This window comes from Gobio gobio (assembly GCF_949357685.1).
Source record: "Gobio gobio genome assembly, chromosome: 5".
In the NCBI taxonomy this organism is placed as follows: Eukaryota; Metazoa; Chordata; class Actinopteri; order Cypriniformes; family Gobionidae; genus Gobio; species Gobio gobio.
Genome location: NC_137101.1, coordinates 15,067,045 through 15,087,049, shown reverse-complemented (window position 1 = coordinate 15,087,049; position 20,005 = coordinate 15,067,045). Strand labels below are relative to the sequence as shown.

Here is a 20,005-nt window from a genome sequence, read left to right as displayed (position 1 = left end):
AACAAATAAACAGCCAATATCCTAGTAATATGCATGCTAATAAGCAACTAGTTCATAGTGAGAATTGGACTCTAAACTAAATTGTTACCGCACTACTGGGTCAACATTTTTTTTCTCGTTAAAATTCTGCAATTCTTCATTTGGCAGACTACCAATTCAACTGACCAAACACATGGACCTGCTCTGAGATCATCTGCTGCTTTGGGTCCAGTGTGGTCAGTAATGAGCTCAGTGATGGAGGCTGGGTCAGGATGAGAATGTGCGCTAAACCGCCAGCTGCAGCTCCAGCACTGAGTCCAGAGGTGAAGGATTACATAAGCTTCTTTCCTAGACTTTCCCACAGCGGCAGGTGCTGAGTTATAGCTCTGATGTGTGCGCACTTCTTAAATTATATACAGCCGTATGATCAAATGCTGCAGTGAAGTCAACACTCATGTTCTGTTTGGGGTCTGAGGATCTCAGCACTCAGTAAGATTTCTTTTTGATCGATAGTTGTACTTTGATCCATGCAATAAATGTCGACAGTATGTTGTAAATGTGACTTTCTGTTTATCAACGAATCCTGAATTTTTTTTATCATGGTTTCCACAAAAATTTTAAGCAAGCACAGCTGTTTTTTAACATTGATAATAATAAGAAGAAGAAATGTTTCTTGAGCACCAAATTAGCATATTAGAATGATTTCTGAAAGATCATGTGACACTGAAGAATGTAGTAATGATGCTGAAAATCCAGCTTTGCCGTTAGAGGAATAATTTAAGATTCTGTCTGTCCAACATGTAAAATGACCAGTCACATTTTGTTTTAGGGGGCGTTTACACAACACCATTTTCATCTAAAAACAGAAAGCTTTTTATGCGTTTTGGCTGTTCATTTACACGACAGTTGCATTTTGAGGGACTGAAAAAGCAAACTTTTCAGAACAAGTCAAGGTTCAAAGTGCAAGTCGAAAACTATTCCGTTATCATCTCTGTGTAAACTACAAAAACGTGAATTTGTGAAAACGGTGACGTAATACACATGCGCATTACATGTTCAGTCTATAGGCGTAATGTTTCTTTACAAAGTGTCAGCACCAACTACTGGCCTGGCATGAATAATACCGCATTTTTAGTCGTTTGTTCTGTGGGAACGGGGATCAATGGTGTCACATGTACACAAAACTGTTCAAATAAGCAAAAGAAAACCGTTTCCGCTTTTAGTACGTTAGTTGTCGTCTAAACGTACCCTTAGCTTTGTGATGTTATTACATAAAAACCACAAAATAGATCTGTATTTTTGAAATATTTAAAAATCCACAAATCTATCCAGATATTTTCTCAGAGCAACAGTGCATTAGATATTAAAGCAGAGTTTTCAGAGAATGTATCTTTAAAACAAGTAAACTTGTGTCTTGCTGAACTGGATCTCTTTATCTTAGTAAGCTCAAGGTATTGCAAGAAGACTCTAATTAAGTTTTTTTTTCTTGCATTATACTAGTTTGAGAAAATTCTTGCCATTTTTGCATCAGATGGCCTCAGAAGATCTAAACGCTTTGCTCTCACATCCCTTCTTATCTCTTTCTTATCCCTGATGCCGCCCTCATCCCAATTATAGTTCCACCTCATCTGAACCACCAGTGGTTGAGCGTGACACGAACTGACTGCTCAGGCCATCCGTGTTAAAATTCCAGGGCTTTTAATCCCAGGTCGTCCCGCCTTTCCACTTAGAGGTGAATATGGGCAGACACTCCTCCACGGGGCCCAGGAGGATGCTCCGTTATGTATGATGTAGTTCCACTCTTCAAACCTGGATGGGCGGGTTTTATGTCATCCCACTTTACACAGTCTGAGATCACAGCTAAAAATAATAGAGCCATTCATTCGTTCTCCCCTGGGGTAGCGCACACTCTTCAGAGTTTGAAGTCGTTTTGCACAAAAAATACTGTAGTTCTTTTTGAGGACAGTTTCCTCTTTTTTATTTGTTCCTAAATCCTATTTATTTGTTATTCATCTCGAACAATAGCAATGCCATGTTATTTTGAAGCCCGTGAAGAGAAGGACACACTTGTACATTTGTGTCGCAAATTATTTAGTCTGCTAGCAGGGGTTTCTTGGAAAAAAGAAAGCCTGTCAAGCCTGCAATTTGCAGAAGTTCCAAATCTTTTAGGGAGCGTTCCTGTACCTAGCTTTTATGTCCTCCAACTCCCCAAATGAATGTACGGGTATGCATGAGCGATCATGCTGTGACCTGACAGGATGACGGTCGCTTTGCTTGCGTCTCTCATCTTGTCCCATTCTCGTTCTCTCTCTCTCTCTCTCTCTGCCATGCACAAACTTACACTCTCATTTCCATTTTCTTTGTGCTGTAAGACCAAAATGTCTCGTCTCGCCTCGGTCTGTGCTAATGCTTGGCGTCTAGAGACCCATGGTTTTATTCATTTATTCATTTAGCCACCTGTATCGAGGGATGCACTCGCAAGATGCGTCATCAACCAACCTGGACCGTCGTCGGTGGAACGAAGCAAGCTGACTTGTTGATCTCTTAAGAACTTTTCTAATGGTTCAACTATTGGTTTGCGGCGTCTTTAATCTAGAGTGCATAAGTGCCCTGGGGTTTTGCTTAGAATAGAGAAGGAAAAAGTAAAATGTTGGGCCATCATCAGCACTTTTAATACACCCACTGCCTCAGAACCTACCGGTGCACTCATCCGAACAACATCTTGCTTCCCCGAGCTCGTATGTGTGTGCGTATGAGCGGTTTTGTGAGGGACGTTTCCACTTGCTGGGAAACAGGGCTCGAACTATGCAGAAAACAGATGCTGGACAGCTGTGGAGGTTGAAGATCTCTGGCATTGCTAGACTTGGATTCCAGTGGGTGAGGTGTATTTCAGACAACCCCTGGGTGTTGTAGAGCACAGTTACCCTATGGCATTCCTTTGTGGTGTCAGCAGAGCTTTCCGCAGTGACGTCGGTGAGTACCGCCAGGGATGGTGACACTGGGAGAATGAGCGAATGGATGCTGAAAATAGGCTTTGGCTAATACGGCTAATTAATATCCTGCTGTGCGGCTTTGTTTTCTCTAAACTGCTAAATCTGTCAGAATAGGGATGGAATTTTGGTGTGAAAATTGCATGTTAAATGTGGAAATTGTGTTATCTTGCAAGCTACGTTTTTTATTTAAACCCTAGGAAAACAATCTGTCTTCATTATTATTTTCTGAAGGTCTTTGAATCATAAACAAATGCATATTCAGTCATTCAGCCATCCAGTCAGGCCTGAATGTCATCTGCATAATAATTTATGAAGGATCCAATAGACATGGCTGAATCAGTTGATTGGTTGGCTAAAGCTGAGCTTTTGTGATGTTTGATTGGTCCCTCTCATGACTTCTCACATCTGGCCCTGGTCTGACATGCTGTTTGTATGCGTCTATAGCAAAAGTTAGTATACTTTTTTTTATGTTTTTCTTAAAATGTGAGTAGTGCTTACAGTACCTGTGCAAAAGTCACTGTCATGATGAGTCTGAAAAGTCTAAAAAAAAAAATAATAGCACAATCGTTTTGTTACGGCTTTTTTACTGCTTTAAATATTTTTTTTCTGACCTTGAGTTTGTAGAAAAGTGTCATAGAACACGCTACGGAAACACGTTACAATAAAGTCTCATTTGTTAACATTAGTTAATGCAATAACTAACAATGAACAATATATTCTTACAGCATTTCTTACCCTTTGTTGATGTTAGTTCACAGTGCATTAACTAATGGTAACAGATACAACTTTTCATCTTAATAATGTATTAGTAAATGTTGAAAGATTAATAAGATGAATAAATGCTTTAGAAGTATTGTTTTTTTATTCTTAGTTAATGTTAACTTGTTAACTAATGTTAACACATTAAACTGTATTGTAAAGCTACCAATTATTATAATCATAATAATTTTAAAATATAATAATAACTTTCTAAATAATTTCATACAAATTTCGTACGGTGCATAATATTGAGCTGCCTCAACTCACTTAAGCATCACAGCAATTATTTAAAGGGTTAGTTCACCCAAAAATGAAAATTCTGTCATTAATTACTTACCCTCATGTCGTTCGACACCCGTAAGACCTCCGTTCGTCTTCGGAACACAAATGAAGATATTTTATTTGAAATCTGATGGCTCTGAAAGGCCTCCATTGGCACAATGCACGGTTCACTCTCAAGACCCTTAAAAGGTACTAAAGACGTCGTTACAAAGTTCATCTCACTACAGTGGTTCTACAATAACTTTATGAATCGGCGAGAATAATTTTTGTGCGCAAAAAAACCCTAAATAACGACTTATATAGTGATGACGATTTCAAAACACAGCATCATGAAGCTTCGAAGCGTTATGAATCAGTGAGTCGATTCAGCGGTTTGAATCGCCAAAGTGACGTGATTTCAGCAGTTTGGCGGTTTGACACGCGATCCGAATCATGATTCGACTCACTGATTCATAACGCTTCGAAGCTTCATGATGCTGTGTTTTGAAATCGTCATCACTATACAAGTCGTTATTTAGGTTTTTTTTGCGCACAAAAACTATTCTCGCCGATTCATAAAGTTATTGTAGAACCACTGTAGTGAGATGGACTTTGTAACGACGTCTTTAGTACCTTTTAAGGGTCTTGAGAGTGAACCGTGCATTGTGCCAATGGAGGCCTTTCAGAGCCATCAGATTTCAACTAAAATATCTTCATTTCCGAAGATGAACGGAGGTCTTACGGGTGTCGAAAGACATGAGGGTAATTAATGACCGAATTTTCATTTTTGGGTGAACTAACCCTTTAATATTATTTATTTAATATCGTGAATATTTATTTTTGTGCCATAATATTCCTTTATTACTTTTTTTCTCCTGCTTTTTATTAGATTTTGATTCTCAGATTTTTCATTGTGGCCTCTGGTATTTGGACCCTTCTGTGTGTTTGTTTAGCAGAAATGTGCTAATTTAATGAACTTAATTTGCATTAAGATCATGTACTTGAGGGGGGACTACATATTTGTCCATTTGTGACGTGCTGGAAATGTGTATAACAGTAGAAATATCTGTCACCTGCATCTGTGGAGCGGAAGATATGTGTTTTTTCAAAGAGGAAGGGCACAAAGGCTTGCTTTACTGGTGGTCTACATTCGGTTCCTCACTGCGTATATGTCTCGTCCAATGATTCCTGTGCCGCCTTATTTCTCTGTGTGTGTGATCTACACATCACAAGCACCAAGGCTTTAATTTGGAGGGGCTGTGTTTTGTGTGATGGTGTAACCTAGACAGGCGAGAGCCTCTTTGTACTAACACCTTCAACTCGGGTGCCAAGATGAGCCTCTCTCTCTCTCTTCTCTCTCTCTTGCTCACGCTCGCTCGATCGCTCTCATTCATTTGGTTTCTCTCCATCTCTGTAACCCAGATTTAGGAAGAGGCAAAATCGTTGAGATCCAACAGCTTTTGAACACCACACATTTCCCTGACACAGAGATTGATTTGTATCTCAGTCTCAATAATTGTGCCAGACACTGACAAGACACAAAAAAAGGTGAAATTTAGTTGGATTGTCTGGGCCGTACCAGAGTTTTATTTCACTGTATGTTTTAGTCAGTTTTCTAACAACACTTCAATAGTGGGTGGAAAGAAACAAACTATGCTTCGGTTGACTCAAAATCCAATTATTAAAAGTTGGCATGGAGTGAAAATTCACCCTTTTTTCTAAATGCATGTTCTTATTGCGAATTATTCATTCAGGCGCTTCTTTTTAACATTTTGTTAATCAAAATGACATAACTCTGATCTTACAATGGTCAATGAAACATCAGACTTTTTCCTGGTGATATCAGTTTTTGTCATTTTAATACTTAAACTTGTTTATTTCAGGCAACATTTCTAATTTATAACATTACAAAACAGTTTTTGCACCAATCAAAAACTATCCAAACTTGACTCGTTCCACAGCAAAAGTGCTAGTGTGACTGTGAATACACTCTTAAAAAAGAAAGAAGCCGTATTGCTAAAAATTTTTCTTTTTTTAACTATAATTTTACAATGAATAAAAGCAGCAGCATCTCTTCTAACCTCATTCAACACTCTCTGATGAAGGAGTGAAGCCTTGGGCTACAGTATGGAAAACACTCACATGCTGTTTTACACGTCTGCGTAGTAGACGTCCATGACATGCTTTGAAACTTTCGAGTGTAGGAGCGTTTTGCATATCGTTGATGGATTATTCTTGCTTTTCACCGCATGAAAACAAATAAATCTGCTCCCACATTCTCGCCCGTGTTGATTTTCTGAAATAGCGCTATAAACCCGTTTGAAACCGGTGATCAGATTAAAGATAAAGGTAAACTTCATCCCATGATGCTTTTAGCTCTGAACCTGCGGTAAATTCAGAGAAATCGGATTCCTGGATGCGCCAATAATCCATTTACTGACCCCTCTGTTGGTCTGGTCATCACTTCCACCACTAACATCCGACGGTCTGTGTGAGGAGGCTTAGGGTGACGTCTCTACACACCAGCTAGTTCATAGACACTGTGGACTTACAGTTCTATGCATTTTAAATGAATCTGTCTGCTGTGGTCTCTGGGGAGATACAAGCAGTCGGTTGGCGTCATAGTTGGCGAGCAGTGCCAGTAAATAGGCTCTTTTTTTATGCAAGAACTACCCAGCAGATTTTATTAGAGCATGGTGGGTAGGTAAGCTCGATTGAATCTTAAATTCATTTCAGATCTATTGGCAATTTAAATGCCAGTGTCAAATCGAGTTATTGTTTATCGAAATAAAAACAAACTGCTGCTGCATATGTTCCCTGAAAGAAATGTTTTAAGGAATGGGATATGACCATAGTGGTTATTGGTAGATATAGGAAACGTTTTGTTAATATCAGTCAACATTTAGCAGATTAAATTGTTGTCGTTTGATTGTGGACTGACTGGTCTCTAGTTTTGTCTATTGAATACAAATTATATACTATTATATTCATGTAAGCATCACAGCATTGCTTGAACATTAAAACACTATTGATTTAAGTGTTATTTATTCAATGTATCATGTTCTTTTATAATTCCAGTGCCATCTCCATGAGTTAAAGGACTCTTTCATGCTTTAATTTCACATGGTACTGTGGCTTTAGTGAAGAGCCCATTCATTCTTTTGTAAATTTGGTGCACTTGATTTGACACAGAAATGCCCCAGGAGTTGCTGTTAACTGACTGAAGGAAATAGAGAAGACTTCTCATCCCCTGTGGTCTTCAGAAGGTTCCTCTTAATTTTGACCTTCCCTCATTTCCATGAAATGACTTATTAATGTGGGGGTATTTTTAATACAGGCTGATTCAGAGCTTTTTCTGCCTCTGGTTCAGAAAAAGTCAGGAGTGGGATGTAGCTTTCATTTGAAGCTCCAGCCAATTGACCACAGTAAAGTCAAACTGACCATGACGGATGATCAAGAATAAATTGCATCAGACGCTCGCTCTAATCTCTAATGAGACTGTCAAAAAAGCTCATGGATAGCATAATACTGTATATCTCATTTTTATAGTGTTTCACCATTCAAAAGTATCACTGGATAGCTCTGAGAAAAAATATAAATATATATATATATAGATGTGGGGGGGGGGAGGCGGTGGACATCAAGAATCAGCACATGAATCTTAAAAATGTGTGTGTGTGCTTGATATTAATACTCAAGACTGCATATAATTACCATATTCATATTGCATTCAAGACATTAAAAGATACAATGGTACATTAGTACTACTAGAAAGCCAATGATATAATCAGGCTTAACTTTTTCCCCGCCAGCGTTTTCTAAAAAAAGTTGCCAGTCAGCGCCATCATTTTTAGTCATATTCACAAAACTTTCATGGCCACCAGAATATTATGTTGTATGAATATGTATATAGTGAACATATCAAAAGAAAGAACAGAGCCTCTGCTTTTAAACAAAATAAAAATTAGGTAAACACTTAGGGATGCACCGCAATGAAAATTCTTGGCCGAAGCTGAATAATAATAAAACACTTGGCCAAAGGCCGAAGCCGAATACCGAACGCGGTTTTTAGATATATATTTTTTTCATTTATTTTGCCAATTTTTCACCATTGCATAAATTAAATAGTAAAGATTAGCCTTTTACTATTTTGTCTTGCTTTTTTTAAAGAAAAATAAATTACAAAACTACAATTTTTTACAAAATATTTATTTAACTCTGAATTTTTTTTGCGTCTATCTCGGACACTTTAATGTTTCCACACTTCCGACATGTTTGCTGCATTTAGAAGCGTCTCTCTCTCACACGCGCTGGTTGCTATATTTGATCGCGTCATCAAAAACGTCATAGTTCGGTTAAATTTATTCAGTCTTTTCACTTATTCGGCCTATAATTTTGGTTCCCGAACATACGGTGCATCCCTAACACTTTATTTTACAGTGTCCTTGTTACATATGTTACATGTACTATAGTAATAACAGTAAATTATGCATAATTACATGCAACTAACCCTCAACCAAACCCTAGTACCCTACCCTAACCTTATAGCAAGTACATGTTGTTAATTAATATGACTCAGTACTTAAATATATAATTACACTGTAACAATGACACCTTAAAATAAAGTGTAACCAAAACTTATTCTAGCTTTCATTCTTTTTTTAAATGAACACTGTGGATTTAAATAATTAAAAAAAACTTCGATCAAAAGCTAAGAAAATCACAAAGATGACTTAATAACAACGTCTTTTAACAAAGACTTAGGCCCAATTCCAATTCTATTTTACGCCCCTTCGCCTTCCCCTACCCCTACACCTACACGTTGCCCTTGCCCCTTGAAACAGAGTGCCAAGGCGTAGGGGTGAAAATATTCCCCTAAGAAATGGGACACCACCACTATACCATCACACGTCATCATACCCCGTTTCTTGTATTAGTGTCCTGTGACATTTAACCAGTATGAAGAGCAATGAAGTGCGTAGGCTATATCTAACAGAAATTAGGCGCGAGCACGTTTAACAAATTACTCACTCCCAACAGAGTTTTGCGCTGTATTTGGACGCTCGTTGAGCCAGAGTTTCCTAAGATGATACAGAATGATACAGAACATACAAGACAAGTGAAGCCGCTTTCCATCGGGCCAAACTGTTCTCTTTGTTTATTAACCGTGCCGATCCGAGCCGGCCGGCCGGTATGGATATGGTTGCGTTATCTACTGCTGCGATAATGTTCATATGTTATACGTCAAGTCAGTCGTTGTCTTGGTAACGCAATAGTTTACAGACGATATGTATTGTAAATATCGACTGCATTATGAAGGATGACCAGATATATATTTTTAAACTATTATTAATATGTGTTCAAATCACTCAAATAGTGCGTTTAGCAAGCTACGGAGAAACTGGAAGCCAGGCGAAACGCAAATGATCGATCCTGAGTGGCAACATACACACATTCTAGCAGCACGGTAGTTGGTGGAGGGAAACTCCTCATACCCCTTCGTTCGAAGTGTGGTCCTGAAAAATCTTCGTTTAGAAGGGCTATCTGGCCCTTCCCCTTACCCCTACCACTCTAGCCAAAAGAGAATCGAGACACCCCTACCTGCAAAACAAAGGGGTAGGGGAAAGGGAAGGGCTAAGGGGTAGAAATGGGATTGGGCCTTAGTCCGGATCAGAATTGAAGAACGATGATCAAAATATAGATTGAGTAGATGGAGTCCATCTACACCCCCAATGCTTGGAAAGTCATGTACCTTTTGTGGGTTTGACATTGTATTTGGTAAAATTAGGCAGTTTTGATTTATATTCTATTGAATGTTTGGTAATCACATTAGATTACTTGTGCGTAAGCAACTTCTATCCGCTCCTTCTGGTTTACGTAGATCATCTTCACTTATTTTTGGATTCAGAGATGATTTATTATTTTAGAACAGCATGAGAGAACACATGAAAACATTTGCCACGTCCCAGTTCACCTACTTATACCATGACCTAAAAGTATGTCCTTTTTTTGTGAAGAAAAAAAAATAAAAAAATGTGTGTGTATCAGAAGAGTATGCACGCTTTGGGACATACTCAAGGACAGCTCTGTCGCTTAAGTGCATCCTGTCACTGTTTAAACTGCCCTGTCAATCATCTTGTCATAGTTAAAATCGTCCACATTCAATTTAATTTCCTACCGTTTCGGAGAGAAATGTAGTAGTGTGTTGATCTGCCAGTCATGGGTTTTTCATGCTGAGAACTCTCCTCATGTGTTTTCAATTTGCATGATGCATTTATAAGCTAAAGGGTTAGTTCACCCAAAAATGAAAATTCTGTCATTAATTACTCACCCTCATTTCGTTCGACACCCGTCAGACCTCCGTTCATATTCGGAACACAAATGAAGATATTTTTGTTGAAAGCTGATGGCTGAGAAAGGCTTCAGACAGGCCTCCATTGGCATTCAGTACATTCACACTTCAAAGATCCATGAAAGGCACTTAAAACGTCGTTACAAAGTTCATCTCACCACAGTGACTCTACAATAATTTTACGATGCGAAAATCAAAAATGCGAAAGATGCGAAAAAAAAATCTAAATAACACCTTTATCCAGCTTGTTATTGTCTTCCGTGTGTGCCTCCACGACGCATGCGCGAGAATATGACGCAGATCCGGCGTTCGGACATATGACCCAGAAGCGATTTGTTTACAAGCAGAGGAAGACCCGCGTATCTAAGCTGTTGGATTCTACATTGATAGTGCTTTAGGTCTCGGCGTAGTTCTCAAAATGGGGCTTAAGTGTGCATTTCATGGATTCCCGAACGCTGGCGCTGGGTCATATTCTCGCGCATGCGTCGTAGAGGCACACACGGAAGACAATAACAAGTTGGATAAAGGTGTTATTTTGATCTTTTTTTTGCGCACAAAAACTATTGTCGTCGCATCGTAAAATTCTTGTAGAGTCACTGTGGTGAGATGGACTTTGTAACAACGTTTTAAGTGCCTTTTATGGGTCTTGGAAGTGTCAATGTACTGAATGCCAATGGAGGCCTATCTGAAGCCTTTCTCAGCCATCAGCTTTCAACAAAAATATCTTCATTTGTGTTCCAAATATGAACGGAGGTCTTACGGGTGTCCAACGACATGAGGGTGAGTAATTAATGACAGAATTTTCATTTTTGGGTGAACTAACCCTTTAATAACCAAACATATCTTTAGAAAAGTTCTCAATGCTGTTGCAGATGAAATATAATGTGAATAAATATATTTTCGTCAGGTTAGATACTGATTATGAATCACTCAAACCTCTCTACTTAACCGCTAGACTCGCATATTCACCATGTTTGTACTTTTTATTTGTTTTTGTTGTTCTAATTGAATCCTCATCCAACGCACAATGGGTTGTGGGCAATATTGGCCATGGAGCCGTTACTCATTTCAAAATACAACCATTTGGGAAACACTCATTCTAATTTCGATTACTTTTTAAGTTGGATAGTACGCATATTGGGACACAGTCATGGATTGCCTTAAAATGTGTCAATCTACTTAACTCCACACTAGGATCTCTAACCCTAGAAAGAGAAATACCATGCCTCACCTCAAGTAATTTCAACACACCGCAGCCCACTTATGTTCATAAATGATGGGATACAGTATGTTTATAATTACCATCCTTTTCCCACTGTATAAATTTCCATCCGCACACAACAAGGTCTCTTGGGCACACGCATGTCCACATGTGTGATCTGCTGTCGAGTCTCGCTGCGCTTTACTATTGCAGTCAAAGTAAACAGTGCTCAGTGTGCCGTCCCGCTGTTCTTTAAGGGCTCCATTATGACGGGACTCCCATTGCTTTTGCTCAGTATTCCACGGCTCTAAATCAGAGCACACAATCGGATGGCCACAGCTGGAGCTGCTCACACTCAGGGAGAGTGGTGATGCTCTCGCCATACATCACAGATGGATCATGGGAGGTTACTGTTCTCTGCTCAACATGTAGGGGAGTGCGATGTGTTGTTGAGAGTGTCTGTGTGTCTTTAGGAGCTTGAGTGTGTGCGTGAAGAGCTGACAACCTCAGATTCAAATGGTTGTTGTTGAAGGCTATGTCTCTTTTGAGAGGGTGATGGCCATTGTAATAGCTGTGCGTTTGTGACAGCTATCATTTCCGGTGAAGAAAACCACTTCTCCTTGAAAATTGTGTAGATGTTGCTTGCATGTGAAAAAAAGAATTTGGCTTTGCTAATGAAAACCATTGTTTGTGGTTTTCAAATGTCTTGGTTTTCTTATGTTTTTCAGATGAGGGGCCCTATACTAAACACTCCAATCCCTCCAGGCCACCAGATGGCGCTCTGGCCATTAGGAGACAGAGTATTCCAGGTACAGAGCACAATGTCTAACCTGCCACTCCAGTAATGTTGTAAAATATGCTGGGTTTTATTTGAAGGTGAGGGATAGTCTGATGCTCAAAAAAGTGATTGTTGTGTCCGATTATCGACAGAGAAAATGATTTTATCCTAATGCAATGTTTGCTAAAAAGGCCTTAGTATCATTATATTTTCTTATTTTATTTGCTTTAAAGTACGTGTTTTTTAATGTAATTTTCTGTTTTCATTTTAATTAACGTTTTAATAATTTTGTGCAATTTAGTCATTTTTACTAGCTTTTAGGTTTAAAATATTTCTATTTAGCTTTATTTATTTTTATTTCAGTTTTAGATTTAGAAATTTAGTACTTAAGCTTAAACTTATTTTAACCCTCTATGGTACGCAATATTATTTCACTGAGGAAAAAATTATTTGTGCTGTTTTTCCTGCTTAAAATAGGACACTATAACAATAGCAATACAATTTTTCATAATTTTTTTATTTATTTAATTTTTTAAAAGTTTGTTGCCTCAAGACAACATTGTACCACAACGGACAAATGTAAACATTTGACATTTTCATGTAGAAAAAAGAAATATTGAAATATATTGAAAACATCGGTTTCTTTAACCAGACACCTGAACAAATAGATTTATCCAGTTTATAATGTATTACAAATTTCATATTTAATAAAAAGTAACATTTCAAATTCAGCTGTTGCTCTCAGGCAACATTGTACCATCGTGGAACACAAATATTACCAAACCATCACATCAGGTTATCATATCAAGTTATCGTGTCAAGTTATCATATCCATCTTCATCCTCATCTCCATCTTCGATCTCTCCCTGCCAGATTGTCACTATGACCTCATCTTCCTCATCACATGACACCTCATCCTCATCCTCATCAGTTGTGTTTTATACCTTTTTTAAGTGCTATAGAAAACGTGCAGATCATAATAAATGCAGTTATAGTATGTGAAGTACTAATCTTATACGTGCATTACAAAATCATGCAAATACATTTCGAGAATTTTAACTCTTTTCCAATCTAGTGTGTCTGGTATGGCCTTATGCAATTCCATTATGGTACAATGTTGCCTTGAGGCAACACAGTTTTTTGTTATTTACTCTAAAACATTTGATGATATATAAAGTAAAGTTCTTGAAAATACTTCTTTACTTACCAGTGAAGGTGACTTTTTGTGGGTGATTAACTGGACGGAAACTAGTGAAAAATGCACTTTTCATTGGAGAAAATATTGAGCCATGTGACCTGTGTACATGTGCTGAAACAGGACACAAAATGGACCCCTGTGGGTCATGTGACCAATTTTTTGCACTTTCATTGATTAGTATTTGAGTTCTTCTTCTCTAAAAAAGGGAATATTTTACCAATAAATTGGTGTTTCATTGTATTAAAATGCCTGGAGGCAACACCGTACCATAGAGGGTTAATTTCAGTTATTTCAGACTTTGCGACTTTACATTTATTTAGCATACAAAAGTCTGAACGCATTTTACTTTTGTCATAATTATTAAAGCCTACATACCTAGATACTTCTGCTTAAATAAATAAATTTGCTTAAATGTATGGGTCACACTCAGGACCTTTGGGTCAAAAATGACCCGGAGGGTGGGATTTAAGATAAAAAAGATTTAAGTAAAATCAATGAAATATATTTTTGTTCAATAATGTTTTTTCTTTTCTTTTTTGGTGTTTTGAGATAATTTTATGATTTATAATTAATATTTATGCAATAATTATGACCCATTTTTTCCCCTTGAATATAATTTAAAAAAATTGGTCTTCCGGTTATGTGGCTAGATGAACAAATTACCTGCAGAACTCCCTTATGTTCACATATGACTCGTTACAGAAACCCAGCGCCCCTTTTGTGTTAGTTGAGATTCATTTTGAAGCAGTTCTCATTTCTATGCTTGAGGTAAAAAAAAAACGTCTCGGAGGGTGTTGGAATAAATTCCCTGTATAATCTCTTAGTTCAGAGCACTAAGCACATCAAACCCATCTTCAGAAGCGGTTAGTGTTTAGCATGACGGCTCTGGGGCCTCGTGCCCATGTTCTGATGTAGCTTCACGCCGTAGGCACAGGGCTCTTTGGACTGCCGTATTAAAACATCCATCTGAAGATAGATTAGGCGCAGACTGTGGCGCTCCTGCCGAGCTCGATGTGATGGTTTTGCGGGTGAACGTATCAGAGATGATGGCACGTCTCAAAATGCTCCCTTAGAAAATCAGTTTCTGCCAAGAGTGGGATTAGGAGATACTGTCACAAAGTACTTCACGTACATCCGACGTAGAATAAGGCTGGAGGGACGTGACTGAATATTGTAAGAGAAATACATCTTTTTTTTTTCTTTCTTCTAGATTTGCTTCATTGGCCATTCTTGACTTGCTCAAGGCCCTGAGCCTTATGTAACCACAATTACTCACTATAAAATTTGTAAGAGAAACTTGGTACACTCTTGACTTTAAGATGTCCATTCACATTGGATTTAGTATTCCAGACATGCTGAATACAAGCCATTTATATTAATCATCAAGCACTACATCACTAAGTGTATGTCTTGTTTTACTGAGAAAGAATTAATGCTCATGATTTGTTAATGAATAAAAACCAAATTAAATTAAATGAAAATTAAAACCTAAAAGACTGACTGCAATGTTAAGCAAAGTGGTCCAATAGAGCGGAGTGGCTTTAGAGAGATGAACAAGAAAACGTTTCTCTTGCTTAGACTCTCCTAAGACCATAACTGCAATGTTAAGTGTAGACGTCCTACATTTTTAAAGTGTTGGTTTTAAAAAATATATGCTGGAGTGGTGGGAAAAGAATTCATGCTGCGACTGATGATGAATTGTGTGCTCAACCGGAGACTATTCATGAATTCACTGATTCCTGTTTAGTTTTACAGCTCTTGAATTTGAATTGAGGTAGCAAACCGGATGCAGATTTGTAATTCGAATTTGAATCTTAAGGTGATTTTATACGGGGCAACTTTTTGAGCAATGTTGCCGTCAACAGGTGAGACACAAAGCCAAGACAGATCTAAAGTATCCAGATAGACACTTGTTGCCCATTCTCAATGGGAAAAGTGCCCAAGCAACAACACTCTGCAACATTGCTCAAAAAGTTGCCCCGTGTATCATCACCTTAAAGGGTTAGTTCACCCAAAAATGAAAATTCTGTCATTAATTACTTACCCTTATGTCGTTCGACACCCGTAAGACCTCCGTTCATCTTCGTAGCACAAATGAAGATATTTTAGTTGAAATCTGATGGCTCTGAAAGGCCTCCATTGGCACAATGCACGGTTCACTCTCAAGACCCTTAAAAGGTACTAAAGACGTCGTTACAAAGTCCATCTCACTACAGTGGTTCTAAAATAACTTTATGGAGTGACGAGAATAGTTTTTGTGCGCAAAAAAAACCTAAATAACGACTTATATAGTGATGACGATTTCAAAACACGGCATCATGAAGCTTCGAAGCGTTATGAATCAGTGAGTCGAATCATGATTCGGATCGCGTGTCAAACCGCCAAACTGCTGAAATTTGGCGATCCAAACTGCTGAATCGACTCACTGATTCATAACGCTTCGAAGCTTCATGATGCCGTGTTTTGAAATCGTCATCACTATATAAGTCGTTATTTAGGGTTTTTTTGCGCACAAAAACTATTCTCGTCACTCCATAAAGTTATTGTAGAACCACTGTAGTGAGATGGACTTTGTAACGACGTCTTTAGTACCTTTTATGGGTCTTGAGAGTGAACCGTGCATTGTGCCAATGGAGGCCTTTCAGAGCCATCAGATTTCAACTAAAATATCTTCATCTCTGTTCCGAAGATGAACGGAGGTCTTACGGGTGTCGAACGACATGAGGGTAAGTAATAAATGACAGAATTTTCATTTTTGGGTTAACTAACCCTTTAAGGAAAAATAATTAAATTAGAATAAAAGTATATATAATGCTTTGTATATTATATTAATATATTTCAAAATGTATTCCATGGATGACAAAGCTGAAGTTTCCAGTCTTCAGTGTCACATGATTCTTCAGAAATCATTCTAATATGCTTTGATTTGCTGCTCAAGTAACATTTAATATTATTATTAAATATTAATTATTATTATCAGTTGGAAAACAGCTTTTGTTTGAAATATAAATATTTTTTAACATCATAAATGCCTTTACTCTCACATTTGATCAATATATAGCATCCTTCGCAGAATAGAAGTATTAATTTCTCTCTTTTTTTTTTTAAATCCCCCAAAACTTTTGAACAGGAGTGTACATGCCACATATGAAGCATTTCCAGTAACATTAGATGATTTTAAAAATATAATGTAGTTTATAACTATAACCTTTTATTATATGTACTGTATATTTTACAATGTTAAAATCAAAGTTTTTGTTCATGTTAAATTGGCTACTTTTTTTGACAGTGTTGAACAGTATTGAGAGATGTTGTTGTGTTTGTGTTGACATTCCTCTTTCTTTAGTAATTGTGTTGATTTTCCTTGAACTGTAAATTCCTCTCATTAGAATTCAAAGTACAGTTCAACATCCTTTCAAAAAATTCAATTCTGCGTTCCAGTTAATAAACTGAAAATGAGCCAAAGGTTAAATTCAGAATCTTTCCCAACCCTGCCAGTAAAAATCAGAAGCAATGCATAAAGATAGCTTGGCTAGAAAAATGATGACTTGATTTTCAGATTCAACAAGTATCTCCCCCCCTCTCCAAGATTATATCTCTGTGTTTTTATGAGCCTCAGAACACCGCAAAATAAAGCTGAGAATCGCTGAAGTCTACCCACTCCTGCACTGCCACCAATCTCTCAGCACATTTAAATCTCCTTGATTAGTTTTCTGCGGTGTTATTAATATGGATGAGGGTATTAGCAAATTGTTACCTGAATTTTGCAAATGAACCCACTGGGGGTCGTGTTCTCTAACTGTTTATAATCACAATATGTTTTAAACAACATACAGGGGAGCCGAGGCCTGCAGTGCAGGAGCGTCCCAAAGCTCATTGGGCTGCTGGTGAAGAGATACAAGCGCATCATTCATGTATAACCTCAATTTCCTGCTACAACACTAGCTCACGCTTTACCCTGCATACACGTCCCCTGGCATAGACATCTCTCTTTAAATGCCATGTTAGCATTCATTGGGCAGGCACGGAATGAGGGAGAGAGACAGGCTGCTGACAGATGAGCTTGCTGTGGATGTCATTGGGCGCTGGCTTGCAAGCTGAAAATGTTGTTGCATCAAAGTGATTCAGCACTTTCAGAGCCGCATGTAATGCAGGGTGCAGCTGCAGAGGCGTCTATTAATTTCGCCTGAGGTCTGTTATCAAGCTGTCGGAGGTGTGAAAGTTTAATGGAGGTTGTGGCTCATTTTAAGGGCTGTTTGTGGTGCTTTCTTGTGAGTTTTTTCCGGAAAGTTTTGGCTTTGGTTTTTGTTGTTGGGTGTTTTTTCGACTTCAGGCACTTTTATGTCCCTGGGGCTGTTTATTATTACAACTAGCAGAAGGTCACATTAAACTTTTTGGAAACCTTTTACCATGCAATGAGTACATTGCTACTTGTAAAATGCCTTTTATGTACACCAGTACTTTCAATCTAATACTTACAAAATTCATTATAAAAATTATGTAAATAAAGAATAGAATAAACTACATGTTTAATATTTACTTTCAAATATATTTAAAAGTTTGGGGTTGGTAAGATTGTTTTCATGTTTTGAAAGAAACCATTTATTCTCGCAAAAGGGTGCATTTATTTGTTCCAAAAAAAAGAAAAAAGAACAGCAATATTGTGAAATTTAAAATAACAGTTTTCTATATTTTGAAATGTAATGTATTCCTGTGATCATTCTAATATGCTGATTTGATGCTCAAGAAATATTATTTATCAATGTTGAAAGCAGTTGTGCTACTTTATATTTTACTCTCGCAATGATATTACGCAGCGCCTGAAAATAACTTCCGTCAACATAATCAACGTGACAACCTGCTTGCACAGAGAGCATGCTGGGGACTATTTTCAGCCGCTGTGTAATATCATTGCGCCGCTGCACTCATGGTACGGCAGCAAAGTTCCTTGATTATTATGCAGAAATTGGAGTATAGTGCCTAGCCATATAGGCCTAGAAAATCACAACTTTTAATTTTCCGTTGGTCTTAGTACACGATGTAACTACAGAAGAGTCAAGTTTTAAATAGGAAAAATATTGAAACTCTTTGGTCATTTTTGAGCGAGATGCTAACGGTCTAATCAGATTCAATGATCTATGCTAAGCTATGCTAGAAGTGCTACCGCCAGAATCGGAGATCGGCTGAATGGATTCGAAAACGGTAAAACTCGGTTTAACTCTAGGGGAGTTGGAAAATGAGCCTATTTAAAAAAAAGTGGAGTGTTCCTTTTAAGCAGAAGCTGATTCATTGGCAGAATAAATAACATTTAAATTAAACTGGGCATCAGAGCAATTCAATTGGTTTGGTAGTAGCAAGGGAGAATTGAATGGAGCGATCTCCAAAAAATAAGTACTTTTTGACTGTAAATAAAATTGTAAGGAGTAAAAAGTACTTTTTTTTCTTTAAAAAAATTGTTAAGTAAAAGTAAAAGTATTGATTTTTAATTGTACTCAAGTAAAGTAAACATCCCCAAAAATAATACTTAAGTACAGTAATCAAGTAAAATTACTCAAGTACTTTACACCTCTGATTAGAAGAACTAGTTATTCAACCCGAACCTTGAGCAGGACGTTTCTCAGTGATGCTACTCAGTTTGAGGTTCATTATGAGATGTTTCAACTATAATTCCTAATCAGCATTAACAAGTGTGCGTCCATCAACAAACCCGTGTGTGTGTGCACATGTGTGTGTTTCTAATTTATAGCGGTGCACATGCGGGAACTGTATCAAAAACAGCACATACGTTTGTGAATGACTGATGTAACATTAAAGTTTGCCAAACACATCTTGCTCCATCCTTTATCTTTACTCAAAGTAGTAAGAACGACAGACACAGTTTTAGGTAATAGTGCAACCCACAGCTGATTTGCAGTAGTATTTCAGTAAGACAGTAATAATGTGAGTTAGCTGGTTAGCCAGATACCTACACAATATGAAACACAATAAACACATTGTAGAGTACAGCGTCCTCTCGACATGATGCTATCCAGTATCCGCTGCAGTGTTTGAGGGGGTTCAAGTTTTCCCTGGTGCCTGTGCGTGCAATAAGTGGTCGGGCAATATGCTAATGTTTCGTCTTGACGTCACAACGGAACGGCTTGCGATTCGTTTAAAAAAACTGTTTGTTTAATTTCGAGTCGACTCTTAATTTTGAGAGACAATAACTTTTTATAAGGTGCACTATCAGATTTAAAACTTTGCAGGATGTTTTCATTCACTTAGAACTATGTTACACACTACGTGAAAGTACATTTTCAAAAATCCATAATGGGGCACTTTAAATAGAAAGTTCTTTGAAATATAAATCTTTTGGAACATTATACACATCTTTACTGTCTTTTTTAACCAATTTAATGTGCCCTTGCTGAACGAATGCATCAGTTTCTTAAAAAAAAAAAAAAGACCCAAACTTTTGAATGGTAGTGTGTGTATATACACTAAA

The 20,005-nt window shown here is 37.6% G+C and overlaps 1 protein-coding gene across 11 annotated transcripts in view; it reads left to right on the top strand.

The window, feature by feature from the left end:
• Positions 1 to 20,005, top strand: part of grip1 (glutamate receptor interacting protein 1) — a gene marked incomplete at its 5' end in the record, with an annotated part of 312,615 nt that overhangs the window by 195,793 nt on the left and 96,817 nt on the right. For all 11 annotated transcript variants that reach the window (XM_079816494.1, XM_079816502.1, XM_079816501.1 and 8 more), the window contains one exon: positions 12,274 to 12,354. In XM_079816494.1, coding sequence (XP_079672620.1) covers positions 12,274 to 12,354 — 81 coding nt within the window. The remainder of the gene's footprint in view (positions 1 to 12,273; positions 12,355 to 20,005) is intronic.